The sequence below is a fragment of the Nicotiana tabacum genome, chromosome 5, assembly GCF_000715075.1.
Source record: "Nicotiana tabacum cultivar K326 chromosome 5, ASM71507v2, whole genome shotgun sequence".
NCBI lineage: Eukaryota > Viridiplantae > Streptophyta > Magnoliopsida > Solanales > Solanaceae > Nicotiana > Nicotiana tabacum.
The window spans coordinates 159,133,527-159,153,270 of record NC_134084.1 but is presented as its reverse complement, the minus strand read 5'-3'; the positions used below and the strand labels follow the sequence as shown (position 1 = coordinate 159,153,270).

Genomic DNA, 19,744 nt, shown 5'->3' with positions numbered 1-19,744 from the left:
TAAGGCCAAGGGCCTTCGCTAAAAAGAAGAGTTCGACCTCAATCGAACGACAACGAGTTACTACTTCGATAAGTTCAAAATAACACTCTTTAAGGCCAAGGACCTTCGCCAAAAAGAAGAGTTCGACCTCGATCGAATGACAACGGGTTACTATTTCGATAAGTTTGAAATAACACCCTTTAAGGCCAAAGGCCTTCGCCAAAAAGAAGAGTTCGACCTCGATCAAACGACGACGGGTTACTACCTTGATTGAACGACGACAGGTTACTATTTTGATAAGTTCGAAATAACACCCTTTAAGGCCAAGGTCCTTCGCCAAAAAGAAGAGTTCGACCTCGATCGAACGACGACGGACTACTATTTCGATAAGTTCGAAATAACACCTTTCAAGGCCAAGGGCCTTCGCCAAAAAAAGAAAGAAAGAAGAGTTCAACCTCGATTGAACGACGACGGGTTACTATTTCGATAAGTTCGAAATAACACCCTTCAAGGTCAAGGGACTTCGGCAAAAAAAAGAGTTCGACATCGATCGAACGATGACGGGTCACTATTTTGATAAGTTCGAAATAACACCCTTTAAGGCCAAGGGCCTTCGCCAAAAAAAAGAGTTCGACCTCGATCGAATGACGACAGGTTACCATTTCGATAAGTTCGAAATAAGACCCTTTAAGGCCAAGGGCCTTCGCTAAAAAGAAGAATTCGACCTCGATCGAACGACAACGGGTTACTATTTCGATAAGTTCGAAATAATACCCTTTAAGGCCAAGGGCCTTCGCTAAAAAGAGAAGAGTTCAACCTCGATCGAACGACAATGGGTTACTATTTCGATAAGTTCGAAATAACACCCTTTAAGGCAAAGGGCCTTCGCCAAAAAGAAGAGTTCGACCTCGATCGAACGACGATGGGTTACTATTTCGATAAGTTCGAAATAACACCCTTTAAGGCCAAGGGCCTTCGCCAAAAAGAAGAGTTCGACCTCGATCGAACGACGATGGGTTACTATTTCGATAAGTTCGAAATAACACCCTTCAAGGCCAATGGCCTTTGCCAGAAAAAAAAGAGTTCGACCTCGATCGAACGACGATGGTTTTCTATTTTGATAAGTTCGAAATAACACCCTTTAAGGCCAAGGGTCTTCGCCAAAAAGAAGAGTTCGACCTCGATCGAACGACGACGAGTTACTATTTCGATAAGTTCGAAATAACACCCTTTAAGGCCAAGAGCCTTCGCCAAAAAGAAGAGTTCGACCTCGATCAAACGACGACGGGTTGCCATTTCGATAAGTTCGAAATAACACCCTTTAAGGCTAAGGGCCTTCGCCAAAAAGAAGAGTTCGACCTCAATCGAATGACGACGAGTTACTATTTCGATAAGTTCAAAATAATGCCCTTTAAGGCCAAGGGCCTTCGCCAAAAAGAAGAGTTCGACCTCGATCGAACGACGACGGGTTACTATTTCGATAAGTTCGAAATAACACCCTTTAAGGCCAAGGGCCTTCGCCAAAAAGAAGAGTTCGACCTCGATCGAATGACGACGGGTTACTATTCGAGAAGTTCAAAATAACACCCTTTAAGGCCAAGGGCCTTTGCCAAAAAGAATAGTTCGACCTCGATCAAACGGCGACGGGTTACAATTTCGATAAGATCGAAATAACACCCTTTAAGGCCATAAGCCATCACCAATGAGAAAGTGCGAAATATTCCAAAGGCCAAAGATCATCGGAAAGTGCAAAAGATCGGGACTCACCATGCAGAAATCTATCTTGTACCAGAATCACGCGAAATGAAAACAAGAGTAGAATACAAGACAAATAACAGCAAAAATTCTCCTTTATACAAAGTCTCCGCGCAAATGGTCGCGGATTACATAAGACCCAAGTCAACAGTCTAAAAACAAAAAAAATAAAGGAAAAAAGGAAGAAAGGAACAATGACAATTGACTATGAACGAAAAATTGGGAAGAAAATAACTAATGGAAAACAGATCAATATCACTATCCCTCTACTCTGCATCGTTATCGCCACCCTCGCCACTGCCATCTTCGGGAAGTTCTCCTTCAGTATCCGTGCCCTCATTAGCTTCTAGCGTCGTGGCATCATACCCGTAATTGACGCAAGCCTCCCGCGCTTTCACTCGCGCCTCTTCATATGCAGCCTCAGTCACAGTACCTGCCTCCCACAAACTCTTGTATATATCCCATTGGGCTTCGGCGTAAACCCAAAACTCGTGCATGTGGCGGAGAACGGAGATGGAGGAAGACTCAATCTGAGCCAACAACCGCCTATTTTCTGCCTGCAGTGCTGCGACCCGATGTCCCAGAATCGATGCCTCTTGATCAATCTCGCTAATGCGCTCCTCAAACCTTGCCTCCATAAGGGTAGCCGTAGCTCTTTCCGACTCCTGCTCGAACTGGAGGACTTGGATGGCATTCTCCAAGGCCTCCACCCTCGTCGAAGCCGCATACCAAGCACTCTCAATGCTCTTTAACCCAGCAACCTTATTCTCTAGCCCAGTCAATTTCCCTATCCATTCCGTGCTCAGCACCTCGACCTTAATCAAGTTCTGATCCATCTCCAACTGCATTGACCTCAATTTCTCCTGCAGATGCTCTCACTCTGCTACAACCCCCTTGCCCAACTCGAGCTCATCGTCCTTTATTCGAAGTTGCTCCTCAAGCACACTCCTGCTACAGATAGCCTGCATCAATTCCTGGTCCCTGTTCTTTAACTCCTCACCAAGAGCCCGATTGCCGGGGTTTGCCTTCAGCCGCTCATGCATCTCGTGACACTTGTTGTGGTAGCGATGATATTTCTCTAATATCTTCAAGAAAATCTTTTCCCGAATAATGGCCCTGCGGATGCTTTCCACTTCCACCATATACATTTGAAAAATGTAAAGGCCGATTAGAATCGTATCATTAAGAAATGTGAGGGAAAACAGGAAGTAAGTTAACATACCCTTAAGCCCATAGCGGCCACCTCATCCATCAAATCAATATCAGGAACGGACCGAAGGGCCACATTCTCAGATGTGGAGCATAACATGCTGAACTGCGACACCAGATCCTCCGTGTCCCCCAAGAGATTGGTATCTGAAGGGATCTCAAGAATATGGGCCGAGCCTCTCGCATGAACCACCAAGTGAGTAAGGCCCTCCTCAAACATCCTGACATCATCAGGGTCGAGGTCCGATTCGGATTTGTAATCGTCGACCACCATGCCTTTTCCTCTTTCAGCAGCTGAAGAGGAAGCACGCCCAACTGCAGAGGACGAGGGTACGTTCGAAACTACAACGTCGGCCCCAGAAGTCTGACTTTCTGCCAAGAAAGGTTGCTGACCACCGACAACGGCGGGAATCTCTAATTGAGCCGAGGCAACGGCTGGTTCTGTCCCTACGGTGGGAGCCACGACAACCCCCTCTCCAGATCCCGTCGTAGGGGAGTCATCTAGATGAATCACTGTTGGGGGCGCGGTCTCAAACTCCACTCGTCGTCTTTTCGATGGCCCCTCCTCTTCCCCAATAGATGGAGATTCACCCGTCGTGAGAGTGACACAGGTCGGAACTTCGGCTTGAGAAGCATCCCTCGCAGGAGTAATCACGGCCGCAGACTCAACTGAAGCAGCCCTCGACGAAGGTCGGGCTGTAGGTACCGCGATAGGGTGAGTAGATGAGGCGGGCTGCCGGAAAGCCAATGGAGGAGCCCTGACTCTCCTCACCCTCCCTGACACCAACGAACAACACGTGAGGAATTAAATACAAAGAGGGAAAAGAGAAAAACGGCGAACAGAAACGACATCTTACCAGAAAGAGGCATGTGCCCATACTTGTCATAAAAGGCCGCCCATGTGTGGACCCCCGCCGTATGAGGGAGAATGGCGCTCACCTACTCGCGAATATTTTCGACAGGGGGAGGCGGCAATTTCTTAGCTGCAAAAAAAAACATAACAGGATTTAGTATTGTAACAAAAATGGTCGGATATATCTCCTACTAGAAGCATGAGACTTATGTGTAAAGTTCCATTTCTCAGAGAACCTCGTCGGATCCGCCACAATGTGCTCAGTCCGCACAAAGAAATAATTCTTATAAAAATGGCGATTGGTCCTATCGTCCATTTTCACCACCAGACTCTTAGACCCCCGAGGACGCATGTGAAGCATCGTGCCGCGGATGAGTTGGGGGGCGAAGAAACTGAGCAGATGGTCCAAATTGATCTCATGACCGGCGAGTTCCGCAAACTTGAGCAACACAAGGAACAACTTGTACATGTACGGCGAAAGTTGAGCGAGGCATACCTTATAAAAACGACAGAAGTCTACCACCAGGAGAGGGAGAGGAAGCGTATATCCAATAAGGAAGGGGTAGGCGTAAAATATACAGTACCCAGATGGTCAAAATGAACAATGTCGATTCCTACCGCCGGTCGCATGTCGACGTAGCCGGGGATCCCCCACCTGGTTTTCAACTCTGCAATGTCCGCTTCTCTCAGAACATAATGGACAGGCTTCGGTTCCGCCCCGACGCGAATGCTGAAGTCGGTCAATTCTCTTCCAGGGCAAGGTAAAATCTCGACTATCGACGGGACCTCCTTGTTTTCCACCGCCATCTACCCCTCCGGTGGCCTGAGCAACACTTTTCGGTGCCAACTGTGGTAGGAAGATCGGTGGAAGAGGAATCACCAACTATTTTGTCCAGATGATGCGGCAAAAAGACAACGGTAAGAAAGGCTGGAGATTTTCAGTTGATTAACGACAAGCGAAAACTTGGAGTGTCAGAAAGAAAGTATATCTGCAGAACTCTCTCCAGTAAAAGGTAGAGAAGTGTGTCAATCGAATGATAAGCTCCCTCTATTTATAAGAGGCATAAATCCCCCAAGCACGAAACCCAAGAGTCGCTAATCGAATCTGATAGGGCACGAAACGTTTCAGTCCTCTAGGAACATGTGTCATAATGGCAGTAACCACGAAATAGCTCTTTGATACCAAATGATGTTTCGGTTTTGAAACCGCCGCAACGGTCCATGGGTATCGAAAGAACGCCGATGTCAGATTTCGCTCAAATTCATAGCAATCATGATCCATCTGCTGAGCCCGATAGAGGACGACCCTGACAGATGGAGGGACTAACTATATTGGTCAAAATTTGACCGTCACGACCGAACTGATCAATGTCCTGCCTAAGTGACCGGGCAGTAAAAGATAACATAGCCTACTCTACATCCTTTCCCGACATTTGTCGAGTCAGAAAGAGCAACGCCTAAAAGGACGACCATGACACATTGAAGGCGAGAGAGCGTTGGACCAAGTAAAATGCAAGAGTGTCTTAACTATATATAGTAAGGGAAAACCTTCGATTAAAGGGGGTTTTGCCCCCCCTCCTTTCTCTATACCAAGCTCGCTTCTTTTAATCTTGATAGAAAAAGAAGCAATCTACAAAAGAACATGTAAAGTGTCCCCCCATCGATCGATGGGAGGCACAATGTTGAATTTCAATAAGATCGTTTACATCTTTCTCATCATATATACAGTCCATACTATTAGCTCTTTGATCTGGAATTTATTATGTCTGACTAAGATTTACCCCTTCATCTTTTTTGATTGATTTGTTCAAAAAAGTTTTGATATATTTTGAGTCAAACAACCAACACCATCCAAGGTGGCCTAATATTGAACGCCACACCATATGCCACATCATCGCCCCAATCCAGTTTTAACCCCAGCCCCCCACTTTTCCCTTCACCTAACTACCACCGCCCCTATTAGATCTTCCTAAGGTTCCTCCTCTTTCTATGGTAATTTCTTCTTCCTTTTACTCTTCTTATAAGCTAATAGTTCGTTTCTTTTATTTGTAATTATAGTATATGGTTACTAAAAAATTGGCTGTTTGCTACTAAATTCTTTCACTCTCTAATTTTTTCCCACGAATTTTTTTTTGTGCTTGTTTTGACATTGGTTTTACACAAATATTGATTTAAGTTTTAGCCTTTTTGGTTGTATAATTAGAAAAGCTCTGATTCAACAGCCAAACAAAGGGAACGACTGCTGCGTAGTTTAATTTACTAGAATGTTCTCTTTTGTATTTGTAAAAATTGAAGTGAAGAAACTTAGTGTATCTAAGATTTGATACATTTGTAACCATATTCTTCCTTAAAAGGCCATAGATAATGACTAGGAGCTCTTTCGTTTTTCGCTTACGGCACCATGGATGATGCACAAAGCTCTTTATTTTTTCCGTACATATTATGAGTATAAATTGGGTAGGGAATAAGTCTTTTATTTGTTTTGTATTTGAATTATGTAATGGGAGTTTATTAGAATCTTTCAGTATTATAGAATGAAATGAGTTACAGAAAAGAGAAGAGTTTTGGAAGGTAAGGTCCTTGTTGTGAACCCACACATTGAATTCCTTTTCTAGTTATGCTTTGTTGGGTGAATTGTAGCGGGGCTAGTTTTAATGGGCAACTATGCAAGAAGAGTTGCTAATGCGAATTTAACCTTTAAATTTTGTGACGGAAATGTGGCATTAATTTAGATGCCCATTGAAATTATTGGAGGATATGGTATTGGATGGATTCGAACCCAGTTGGGTGGGGGAGGGATGGTGGAAGAAGTGATAGAAGAGGGTTAAAATAGAATTGGGGCAGTGAGGTGGGATATCATATGGCGTGTACATCATTAAAGTTTTAGGCCACATAGGATGGTGTGGCCATGGTGGAGGACTTAACGGAGGAAGGGTAATAATAGACCGAAAGTATAACACAGGGTATATATGATCATTTTTGTATAGTAGAAGGGTATTTTTTAGGAAGAATTACATCTTGTGTCAGTCGGCACAATCTCACAACTAAAAAGAGCCCATATTTTTAAATTTTTTCCGACATAGCCCATTTTGCATATAATGTGTAAAAAGAATTTTATCGGTTAACCTAGCGTGAAGAAGAGAAGTGGACAACCTCCTTTATCCATTTTATTTTTTCTTCAACTTTTAGAGTAAAGATGTCGACAACGAAGTCAATCAAGAGGCCGCCGGCAAAGTTAATGATGTCATCGGAAAAATAAATCTCCGGCGTGGATAACCTCATCTACCCATTTTTTCCCTTCTATTCAAGGTAAAGAGGTTGACGACAAAGTCATTGAGGTCATCGGAGAATCAATCTCCGGTGGTGAATAGCCATTTTTTACTCACTTTATGTTATTTTTGTTCTGCCGAAAAAAGTCCATTTAAAATTGAACCATTTTTGTGTTTTAGCAAATGATTTGCTCTGGTGTTGCATTCAGACAATTTTCAAGTTATTCAGATGATGTTCAAGTGATTTATCTTACTTCTTTTATGAAAAAAATTTCACCTCCATCTTCTATCCTCTTTAATTTCTAGATCTAACTTTCTCTTAAAAACTCTCTCTTTTGATATTTTGGTGCTGAAATGGAAGTGTAATAGTGAACACAAGATATTTTCTGGTATAAATATTGTATAGCCACTGTTTATACACACTTATACATTGTTGTATAATTGTGTATATATGTTTATAACATTATATAATTATTTATTTCTTAATGTATAAGGATATATATACATCGTCATTATATAAGAGCCCTCCATGGAAGTTTGACACTTCTCTTCTTCTTCTTTCTCTTATTTTTCTGATATATATTATTATACATTCCATATACAAGTTTTTACATAGTTTATACATCATTATACATGTACTGTATATGTATAATAAAATTAAATTTTTTTCATGTTTTCTTACTTTTTCTAGAACAAATCATGTATAAATGTATTTTCCTTGTTGATTTCTCCGCCAAATCACAAATTTGCAGCAATTGTTTTTCAATTTACCATATAAGTTGAATCAACGAAATTGAAAAAATGTAAGATGCTCAGTTTTTTATATTGTTTACCATTTTTGAGGAAGAATTCTTTGGGAAAGGTTACAAACTTATCTATGCTCTCTATTTGTGATGATCTTTTACAATTATGCATAGTATGTTTTAGCTCAAACTCTTTATTGTAATTATATAATTGCATTTTCCGCAAGCAGCTCTTATGTTTTGATTTTAGGATGATATAATAGGAGAGATTACTAAAGACAAATTAAGGGAGAAAGATCAAAATCAGATAATGGAAGAATAAAAAAATCCCCAAGACTTCATAAATAAGATAATAGTCCTGATGAAACTCCTTTGTTGAATAAAGAACCCAAAAAATCTCTTTTTCAAACATTAGCCTATTATTTTTGGGTTATAGATTTGTAAAGTTGTAACTGGCTATTATATTGCAACATATGTCTATGGGTTGTACTTATGTGCAATTCTCCATAATTTTTACCCTTTTCCGTGTAAAAAATGTTTCGAGAAAATGGTCTTACACCAGAATTTTAAAGTACATTGGACAGGATTTTATTCGATACTAGAATTTTGAAGCATCACTTCCAACAGTCACTAGAATTTTACTATATTGTGGCTGAAAATTCTAATGATTCGTTGGGATTTATGGCAAAATCGTATTTTAAAATTTTGACGCTTAGGGAAAATCCTACCTAGCGTGCTTTAAAATTCTGTTATAGAGTTTTTTTTCTTATCAAAACTCTCATTATCAGAGCCAAAAAGTTGGAAAAATAATTTTAGGTAGTCACTTTTAAGCATGTTATTTAAAATATATTCATAGTTTACAATGTATTTAAAGATTATCCAATTTGCTCAAACTTCAGAATACTGCAAACTTCAGGACATTATGTCCTAGAGTTCGAATATAGTGTCCACAAAATTAGAATTTTATATCCTGAATTTTAAATTGAAAATTTAGAAATTTAGGACACTAAATTCTGAATATTAAATTAACAGCTCAAAAATTTAGGAGACAAAAATTAAAAATACTTAGTTATGAAATTTGGCTAACTAGCTTATCTTTAAACATATCGTAAATTGTAAATATATCTTTAGTAGCAGACTTAAAAGTAGTGCACTTCGTCTAAAAAAATTAATATTTGCACAAAAGTGTCCTATTTGTATATCATTAGCCTGTGCATAGCACCCTCGGCCCAAAGGGAAAATAATGACAAAAAATTGTAGAAATGACACTTTTTTGGGTGGTTTTAACCTTTTGACCTCGCTTGTCCTATGAGCGGAATTTCAAGGTCAAAAATTAAAAGTATTGTTTATGGGACAAGCAAAGCACAACAGTTGTTAAATTTATTTCTGCTCACGAGACAAGTGAGCATAATTTAAAATTTAAATTTAAAATCCACTTTAAAGTCTATTTGTGTACTTCACCCCTTATATCAGAAAATTGTGTACCATCCACTCCTATATTTTATTTTATTGGTGAAATTTCATCTTTTCAGTTAAGCAATAATGAGTTAAAATTTGAGTACATCAACTTGTTGACCCATACTTTAGTGCTAGTCACTCTAGCAAATCCTTTTGTCTTTCGTTCGATATGGATGTAAGCACCAAATTTTCTTTATGTTGCTTGAATTCTAATATAGTGCTGCTTTTGTCTTTATGTTATCAGTATATATAATTTAAATATTTTTGTCTGCATACGACAGGAATAATTTGAAACTGAGAAAACTAGTTTTAAATCAAAAATATAGTTAATGTGAAGAGTAAAAACTCAATTAAGTTAGAATTCAAACTGGTGACATTAAATTTGAAATTAAGATCTTTTTTATCAATAGATTGTCATCGTGTGACCTGAGAATAATCAAAGATTTAGCTGGAAGAAAAGATACTTTAGGCACTGTTATTTAAATCCTAAAACATTAACCAAATTATACCCAAAGAAAAAAGATCAGTAAACATGTCAATACAAAAGGAAGTGGAAGACTCAAGATTCTGAAAGTGATTCGGCCATACGAATTATCAGGAAGGTAGATTCAATTCCAGTATTAAAGAAGGAAAAAATACCCTATATAGCTGCCGTAAAAATAATAGTCAAAAAAATATATAAAATTTGTAATTTATATATATATATATACATTTTGTATGTTATATACAAAAATTATACAAATTTTATACACTTTTTCAGCTACCAAATATAAATAATTTCTAGCGCGGACTAAAAGTAATAATACCCTCAAAGAAGGAATGAATATGCCTTATCTTCAATGGAATCTTTATTATATTAGCGTCCATTACTCTTAATATTTAATTGAACTTGAAAGCATTTAAATTGTATGAAGTAACAAGCAACGTTGTTCTTAGTATGATCTTGCCGAATATGAAATATTCCATAGACCACCGGCAATTTCAACGCGACAACAAAGAAAATTAAGAATGAAGCAAACAATAAGACTTTTTTTTAAAATTATCTTTTCATTCAGTATCTGATATTCGTATTGAAGTCTCAGATAATTCAATTTCACATTGTATAAAGTTGATCAAAGGACGAAGTACTCCCTATTAAGATTTTTTTATTTACATGGCTCGAATTCGAGACTTCTAGTTAAGGTTGAAAAACCGTATCCATCTCACCATAGCTCTAATTAAGGTTGAAAAAACCGTATCCATCTCACCATAGCTCCGGTAATAACCAATAGACTCTTTCTACGAACAATAGACTCTTTCCTTAATTTCAAGAATAAACTATAACTCTATGACCTAGAATATATAACACCCTACTCCAAATAGAACCACATTAAATCTATTATATTTATGGGAATATCAACTTATTAGGCAGATGGGAAATTGTGGTTCTTGTAAATCGAGGTCTAAGGTCACGGCTAAGTTAATCCATGTAAATGGTGAACTTGAAGAATTCTTTTCTCCTATCAAAATCTTTAACTTGCTGCAATTAGAAACCCCCACTACTTTCATATGTAATTCAGATGAAATGGATTTTGATGGATTCGCTTCTCCGCTCGGTGATGACGATGAGCTGCTGCCTGGTCAGCTTTACTTCGAGCTGCCGCTGAATTGGTTGACTCATCGCCTTCAGGTCAGTGGCTGAACCACCTTTGACACCCCTCGCCGAAGGTATATGGTTAGGTAATTTTTTCATTTTAAGAGAAGAAGCATAGAAGCCACAGTTAGAAGATGCGAGATGTTAGCTTTGGTGGGTATTACGAGGGTAGAGGGCCTAAAAAGTTCTGGGGAGAGGAGATTTGGCGGGACATGGCGCAACATGACCCTAGATAGAAAGGTATGGAAGTTAAAGATTAGGATAGAAGACTAGTAGGTTGTCAAACGTCTCTCTTTGTCTTACTCAGTTAGCTAGCGTTAGTGTTAGTAAGATATTATTTTATTCATAGATTGCTATTACTACATATTTAACTGCTTTCTTGGCTTCGGTCTTATTTTTATCTTCTTGTTGTTTTTACTTATTGCCATTACTTTTTTCCATTCTTTCTCCAGCCGAGGGTCTATTGGAACAGACTCTTTGCTTTTCTTGGGTAGGAGTAAGGTTGCATATGTCCTACCCTTCCCAGACCCCACTTGTTGGAAATCACTGGATTTTTTGTTGTTGTTGTTGTTGTTGTTGTTGCTGCTGCTGTATATTATATGTTGAATCCCCTTGATTTTTTCGCGTGTTTACTTATTTATAGTGCTACTTCACTTAATAAAAATTCTGGCTCCACTAATGCTTCAGGTGGAGGACATGGCTACTTTGGCCGTAAAAGCCATTGCTGCAATAAAAACAAGTGATAAAAAGAGCTGTGGTAGTTGTTGTTGGATGAAAAGGGTTGATCCCTTGATGTATTTTGAAGGATCAGAAGATCATGTCAAGTACTACACAAGACTACAGGATCTTGTCCCAATCGATGGTTCAGGCTTGAAACGAAAAAAAATTACTGCTAAATTAAGTGTGATTCTTGAAGAGTGAAGAATTAATGTTACTGAGTTTTGATTATAATTAATAAAGTTAGGAGTACTATCTATTAATGAACGAGTTTTTTTTTTTCATGTTGAAATTACTTTACGAGAAATCATTTCATTGTCCAAAGTTTTTTAATCAAATGCGCTCGATCATTATTTGTTACTTCTTACTAATTGAATAAATAGACATCCACTACGCATTTGTCCATAGATTGTTTTTCCTTTTTTCTGGAACATATTTTCAAAAATGTGTTTGTAGGCATACAAAATTTATTGAATTTAAATTCAATAAGTAATTTGGATTATATTTTAAATTCAAGATATATTGGTCCAAATAAATATTATGGGCTAATATAATTGACCTAATTATATAAGTACAATAAATATGGATTAAATAATAAGTCTTAATCTATTGGGCTATTTATTTAATCCATTGGGCTAGCCCATTTAAATTGGGTTAAAGTGATGAGCCTACTTCATTAAACCCAAGATGTCATCTTTCTAGAGACCCAGTTTGTTGCCATGTGTCAAATGACGTGGCGGACCAAGTCAAGCGGAAGAGCCAATAGGATCATGCCACGTGTCAAAATGACAAGGCATGCCCAGTCACACTAAAAGGTCAATGAAATCGTGCCACGTGTGCAAGTGACATGTTCTGGCCAATCAAATGCAGCCATGTCACACTTTAATTTGATTGGTCGGAAAGAGTTTTGTTATTATCACAACTCTTCCCTCCCACAACTATAAATATGGGTCTTCATAACCCAAAAAAGGGATCAAAAGTTATAACAAGAAAAAAAAAAGAGTTCGTGGATTAAACGCCGCAAATTTCTCTACAAGTTTCAAGCTTCAAGCAATCAAGTTCAAGTTCAAGCTCAATAACAAAGAACGAATTAAGATCAAGTTCAAGCAGTCAAGCTCAAGCTCAAGAACAAGATCATCGTTCGTGGAAACAAATATAGATTCAAGATCAAGCTCAAAGGCCCTTGAATTTATTTACTATTGGAAGGAAGAATCAGAGGATTCACAGAGATTGTACACTCAAATATTCGAAATCAAATACTACGATTGTTGCGATATTTTTTGGTCTTGATTTTATTTTCTCGACGTAAATTTATTGTCTACAAATTCTATGCTGATGTGGAAAGCATCCTCGATGTTACCTTTGAAAGCTTTGGACCAGTTACGAGGAGCAAAGCAAGCTCTTTAGGACAACAAGCACCCCAAGTGCCGTCCGCATCAACCCCTGTTTTCGGATCTTCATCCTCAAAAGGAGCAAGATCTTCCACAAACACCCCTAAAGGAGGAAGCGATGTTGCTGAAAAGATCAAGAAAACTCTTGCTATGGTTGACCTCTCCGGATCCAAGCACTCTGCTGTGAAGGAAGATGATGATGCTTCAAGTGATGGATCCTCCCCACTTACACCATATAGACTGAGCCAATCAAGGATCAATCTGTGTGAAAATCCACGCTACTTTCCATCGTCCACGACAATCATGCAAGCCATGGTGATAAACACTTCATCTGTGGAGGAGCAATTGGCAAACTTGACGGAAGCAATCGCTGGCTTGACCAAATGCATGCAAAATCAAGAGGCTAGAATTGATAAGCTAACAGACAGGGTGGGAATCTTGATGGAAGAGGAATCCACCCATGCACCCGACAAACTCCCAGAAGTTCAAGAGATTGATCCTCCCCCAAGACAAGCAGCATCCACTAAGGCTATCCAATCGATCAACTGAAGGAGTTCATCGAAGGAACTATTAAGAACAAATATGAAGTTGCTGCCAAATCCTCCCTTACATATGCAAAGCCGTACACTGCAAGGATCGATATGTTGAAGATTTCTACTGGCTATCAACCTCCAAAGTTTCAACAGTTTGATGGTAAAGGTAATCCAAAGCAACATGTTGCGCACTTCATGGAGACGTGCAATTATGCTGGGACTTATGAAGATTACCTCATCAAGCAGTTTGTCCGCTTGCTAAAAGGAAATGCTTTTGACTGGTACATGAACCTCGAGGTTGGATCTATCGATATCTGGGATCAACTAGAGCAAGAGTTCCTCAATCGCTTTTATAGTACGGGATGTACTGTGAGTATGATAGAACTTACAAATACTTGTCAACGAAAGGGGGAACCAGTTATTGACTTTATCAATCGTTGGAGGAATGCAAGCTTCAACTGCAAAGACAGGCTTAGTGAAGCTTCAGGCATAAAGATGTGCATCCAAGGCATGCATTGGGGATTGCGCTACATCATGCAAGGTATCAAGCCTGGCACATTTGAAGAACTTGCAACTCGTGCCCATGACATGGAATTGAGCATGACCTCCACTGGAAATGAAAGGCTGCCCATCTATGAACCTTGCAAAGGGAATGACAAGCAAGAAGTCAGGAAGTGGGGCAAGTTCGTACCCAAGTCTGAAAGCAAAGAAGCTATGAATGTCAACACGTCACCTGTGAAGTTCACAACGAAGGAGAGCAAGAAGCAGAGTATGAAATCCACTTCTTCAAGATAAGCCAAGTGGGAAGCTAACTCTAAAAGAAATGCAAGAGAAGGAGTACCCATTTCTGGATTCTGATGTGCCAGCCATTTTCGAAGAACTCCTCGAGTTAAATCTTATTGAGCTTCCGGAGATGAAGCGACCAAATGAAGTTGGGAAAACAAATGACCCAAATTACTGCAAATATCACCGACTTATAAGCCACCCTCTGGAGAAGTGCTTTGTCTTTAAGGACAAAGTCATGGACTTGGCTCGCAAAAAGAAGATCGTGCTTGAAGATGAAAAAACAAGAACATGTCACACCTCCTTTTTTTACTTACACCCCCGGAAGGGGTATAAGGGGAGTTTTTCCAACTTAAAGTGACAATCGAAACGTGATTATTTATTTATTAAATTCAGAGTCGCCACTTGAGATAATTTTATGGTGTCCCAAGTCACTAGTTTAGAATCCCGAATCGAAGAAAAGATTGATTCTGTATTACAGTCTACGAACCAGAAATCCGAGTAAGGAATTCTGTTAACCCGGGAGAAGATGTTAGGCATTCCCGAGTTCCGTGGTTCTAGCACGGTCGCTCAACTGTTATTATTGGCTCATTATCTGATTTTAATACATCTTTAAAACCTATGTGCAAATTTTAACTTTTAACCGTTTTTATTCATTCTTAGAGAAATTGCAATGTTATTAAAACATGTCTCAAATCACGTTACATAAATGCACCTGTGGTCTTTGACATATTTTAACATCATTGAGATTTGGATTTGGGTCGCATAAATGCGCACCCGAGTTTAGGAAGGTAAATTATTAAAATAATGCGCCTAAAGCAACCACGCGTTTGCAACTTTGTGAGGGCCATGACAATTTGCTAAATGGTACGCCTCGAATTCTAAGGATTCACATATTAACTAAGCGAGGGCCGTGCAATTGAGATTTTGTTTGACACGACACATCTCGATTTATTCCAACCAAAAGGTTTCTAAACTAACTAATGAGGGCCATAAGTTATTTGTGTTATCTAATATGGCTCACCTCCACTATTCAAGAAGTTTAATTATCCGAACATTAATGGAGTTGGGATTCTGTTACTGCTTAAGCTAACTAAAAATGACGTTGCCACTAGAAGGAAAGGCTGATTATTTAAAGACTGCTTGGACGGGGCGTGAGGCCCAATAGCCTACGAATACAAGGCTGCCCCATATTAACAATTTATAGTAAAATCATGTTGGGCCCAAATGAGAGCCCAGACTGGGGAATAAACCGGCTCCAACAGACTTAGAGACTCGAGATCGAGTCTCCACATGGTACAAAGTGTAAGGCGTTTGAATTTGAGGTTGCCAGTCACATTGTTGCCTGAGAGTCGAAGCAAATGTTGATCCTCTTTTTCAAAAATCTACAGCATGCATAACATCATAGTGACAAAATATGAGAAACATATGCTATTTTATGCTCCTACAGGAACTCATACTTCAACCTAAAAATTGGACAAAGCTAAAATCAACAATCTAAAACCAAGCTTAACCCCATTCAGAAATCCTTTCAAGATTAAAGATGCTCATTCATTATCAAAAACATAATTGTACTATATGTTAATCGATGCAAAACAGATCTGAAATGAACAATGGAGAATAAACCCAAGTTTTCTAAACCAACATCAGGAAGGGTCTAACGTTGCAATTCAAATCACAACCATGAAACATGCATCTGAACCAACATTTTATCATACATAATTCCATCTAACAAGATTAACTGCAATTCACCAAAGGTTTCAGACTCGAGATTTCATATGTAGAAAAGAACCAAATGACAAGGTAGCGTACAATGTTCATAATCCCGATCGCTAATCACCTATTCAAAGTTAGAAAGACAATAAGTGAGACTCTCTAAAAGATGCATATAGGACATCAATCATCCAACTTAACTCATCAAGTGCAGAATCAAATAAACCTTTATCCCTTATTTCAAACCAAATACAACCTGCAACATAGTATTTTTCAACACCTAACAAAATGTCATGTACCATAAAACTAGGAATTAAACAAGTAAACAAAGTAAACTAAGCTATGAACACAACTAATTATGACTACTACTCAGAAACTCCAAATTCATATTTTGATTCCAACTCAAGCTTTACATTAGGTGAAATGCAGAAGTGTGTACCTGAATAACAGCAGAATAGACCAAAAATTAGTCTGAAACTAAGATGAAGCAGCAGTAATAGGCCAACAGCAACAGAAATCGGCCACAGCTTATAATTCAAACCATTTTCAAAACCAGATGGATCAAAAGTTTATTCAGAAATAAAAAAATTAAGAAAATCGCAGGTAGTTCAATGGAACAGTAATTTTCAGTGAATTTTTAGCTCTTAAACTCTACCTTGAAAGGCAAGAAAAGATGCCTTTATAGGCAAGGCAAGTAGGGCAGCCTTAAGGAAACAGTTTCTGCACTCAGGCCCTTTGTGAATTTTGTTTTTTTCTACTTAGTCCTTGGCTAGTTTTTTTTCCTGAACTGCCCTTAATGTATTTATTAACTAACACAACAGCCCCCACCCCAGCTTCTAGGAAGCTTCCTAGTTCAGTTACCATGAGATTCCCTATACCAATTTCCCTACATTGCCCCTGAACCCTTGTTTATTACCCCAGAAATTCAAACAAATACGGGTCAAATTGACTCAAGTCCGTACTGACCTGAGTTTACAAATTCTGGGCTAATCTTTTTCTTTTGGGCCCAAATTCGACTCGGAACTTCACATAAGATTTGATGAAGAAGGGAAAGAAGGAGGCCAACCGGAGTCATTAGACTCTCTGAACTAAGGTTTCAAAGGCCCAAAATAAACAAACAAATAAAACTACAATAATTCATGAAGATACTAATTAACCTAAAAAGAAACACATGTAGAAATGATTGCAAGAATAGAAAAACAGAAAAAATCAAAACACAAACAAAAGAAACAGAGGAAGATAAGAAGGGAAATGCACATGAAAATTAAAACTCAAAAGGTAAAGAACAAAATACCTAACCATGGCCTGGACCGTAAGAAATGCAAAGACCTTCGAACCTTCAAATTTTCCGGCCAAGTTTGAGATTAATCATGCGTTCTTATCAAGAACACATGAATAAAGTCGAACTAGACCTAAATCCTTATTGAAATCTCGAATTCGAGGTTTAGGGATTTTAGGGCTTGACTTAGATTTAAGATTCGAGGAGCTTGGTCCGATTCGAGGGTAGCTAGTCTGTGATTTAGGAAGAGGGGCTCATGGGGCTCATGGGGTGTAATTTTGGGGCCGATCGGATGAGTTAGGTTTTCAGTCATTCCTTTCGATTCAAGATAAGACGAGTTCTAGTAGGATTCGAGGGAGGGGTTTGGGGATTTGGGAAGAGGAGAAGGAGGGGGATCTATGGTGTAAAAATGGGGTCGATTGGAGTAACGCTGCCGGCGGAGACGATTTCCGGCAGGCGGTTCGCGGCGGAGGCGGTGAGGGTTCTGTGAGGGAGATGAGAGACGAGACGGGGGGTTTTTGCGAGGGGTGGTCTATTTAGGACACTTTTATAGTAAATAGATGACGAGTTTCGAGCCGTTGGATGATTGAAATCCAATGGCTGTGATTAGAGCTAATAGAAACAGGGTCGTTTGGTTAAGTGAGGGCGTGAAACCGGGTATTGAGCGGGTTTTGGGCTGGGTTTCGGGTGGTTTGGACGGGTTTTAGATGGAATTAGGTTTGCGCCATGGGAATTTTGAAGACTGGCCCAAATTTGAATGCACTCTTTTGTTTTCCAATTTTTTCATGCTTTCTTTTTCTTTTCTTTTGTTTTCTTTTTTTTCTAAAACAAATTAAAACTAGCATCCTAAATTAAAATATCAAACCAAATTATCTTAACAAAATACTAATTAAACCTAACTAATTACCATAATTAACAAATTAAAGAAAAGCTAACTCAGAAATCAAAAATTAGAATTAAAAGGTGCAAGATGACTATTTTTGTGATTTTCCTTTTTTTCCTTTTTATAAAATAACCTAATTACTCAATTAATCCTAAAATGCTAAATTAAATCCTAGAAACAAATGCACATATATTTTTGTATTTTTTTATTAATTAAAATGCACAAACAAAATGCAAACAATTAATAGAACATGTCACGAAAATCCAAACAATTGCAAATGCTGAAAGAAATTATTTTATTTTGAAATTCTGGGAGTAATTCATATAGGGCAAAAATCACTTGCTCACAGCTGCCCCTCTTTGCCCGGAAACACGAAGAGTTTTCGTCCAAAGATAAAGTGAGCGGATACGATCGATTTTTCCCCGTTTGAGTACTCCGTGGGAAGCATTTTTGAAAGATTTGATCGCACTTTGCTTCCGAGGTTTCCTACATATCCTTGGCTAAAAAGGAATCAGGTCAGTGTAGTTCAGGAATGTTTGGTAGCTGGGACTACCATGAAGCTGTGATTTCACTGTTGTTGTTGTTGTTGCTAGTACTGCTTACTGCATCCCCTTATTACACCATGATAAAATAAAAGAAGCCAGCCTAGACTATGATCTATGAGTTTACAAGAGATCCTATCTATATCTTCAAACTTGCTTCTTGTGATTCTTGTTGCCTTGTTGACTTGTATTCTCCCGGTGATATCCCTTTGTCGCCGCCTTGAATTGTAATCTGAGTTGTTTCCCTTTCTCCAGGTGGATGCCTAACTGCCAGCTACACTTTGAGATGTTTTTCTTTTCTCCAGGTGGACGTTTGACTGCTGAACTTGAATGTATTCCCTGCTCTCCAAGCGGGCTCCTGATTGCTGAACTTAAAATGTATTCCCTGCTCTCCAGGCGGGCTCCTGACTGCTGACTTGAAATGTATTCCCTGCTCTCCAGGCGGGCTCCCGACTTCAACAAAATAGACAAAAATAAAGAAAATTTTTCTGCCCCAATTTGGGTATCTGGGCACATATGTAAGTGTAAAACGAATCATATTACCAAATATCAATAAGAACTTGAAAGCTAAAACTTGAATTGTACTCCCTTGTTCTCCAGGCAGGCTCCTGATTGCTGACTTGAAATGTATTCCCTGTTCTTCAGGCGGGCTCCTAATTGCTGAACTTGAAATGTATTCCCTGCTCTCCAGGCGGGCTCCTGACTGCTGAACTTGAACTGCTTCTCCCTATTCTCCAGGTGGGTACCTGATTTCAACAAAAATAGACAAAACAAAGAAAATTTTCTGTCCCAGTTTGGTAATTGGGCACATATGTGAGTGTTAAACTGAATCATATTACCAAATATTACTAAGAATTGAAAGCTAGGTCCCATTATCCAGGGAGGTTCTGAAAACTCTTAATTAAACGACAGTTTTAAATCTAAATTATATCTTCTAAAGGTGTGACTTCTGCTAAATCTTGTTATCTAAGAGGGTCTTAAACTACTCCCCATTATCCAGGAGG

The 19,744-nt window shown here is 38.9% G+C and overlaps 1 protein-coding gene across 1 annotated transcript; it reads left to right on the top strand.

The window, feature by feature from the left end:
- Positions 1–10,530: 10,530 nt before the first annotated feature.
- On the top strand, positions 10,531–11,926 carry LOC107768678 (uncharacterized). The gene is made up of 2 exons (XM_016587819.2): positions 10,531–10,935; positions 11,587–11,926. The coding sequence occupies exons 1-2, from the start codon at positions 10,678–10,680 to the stop codon at positions 11,818–11,820; spliced, it is 492 nt and encodes a 163-aa protein (XP_016443305.1). The 5' UTR covers positions 10,531–10,677; the 3' UTR covers positions 11,821–11,926.
- Positions 11,927–19,744: the final 7,818 nt, after the last annotated feature.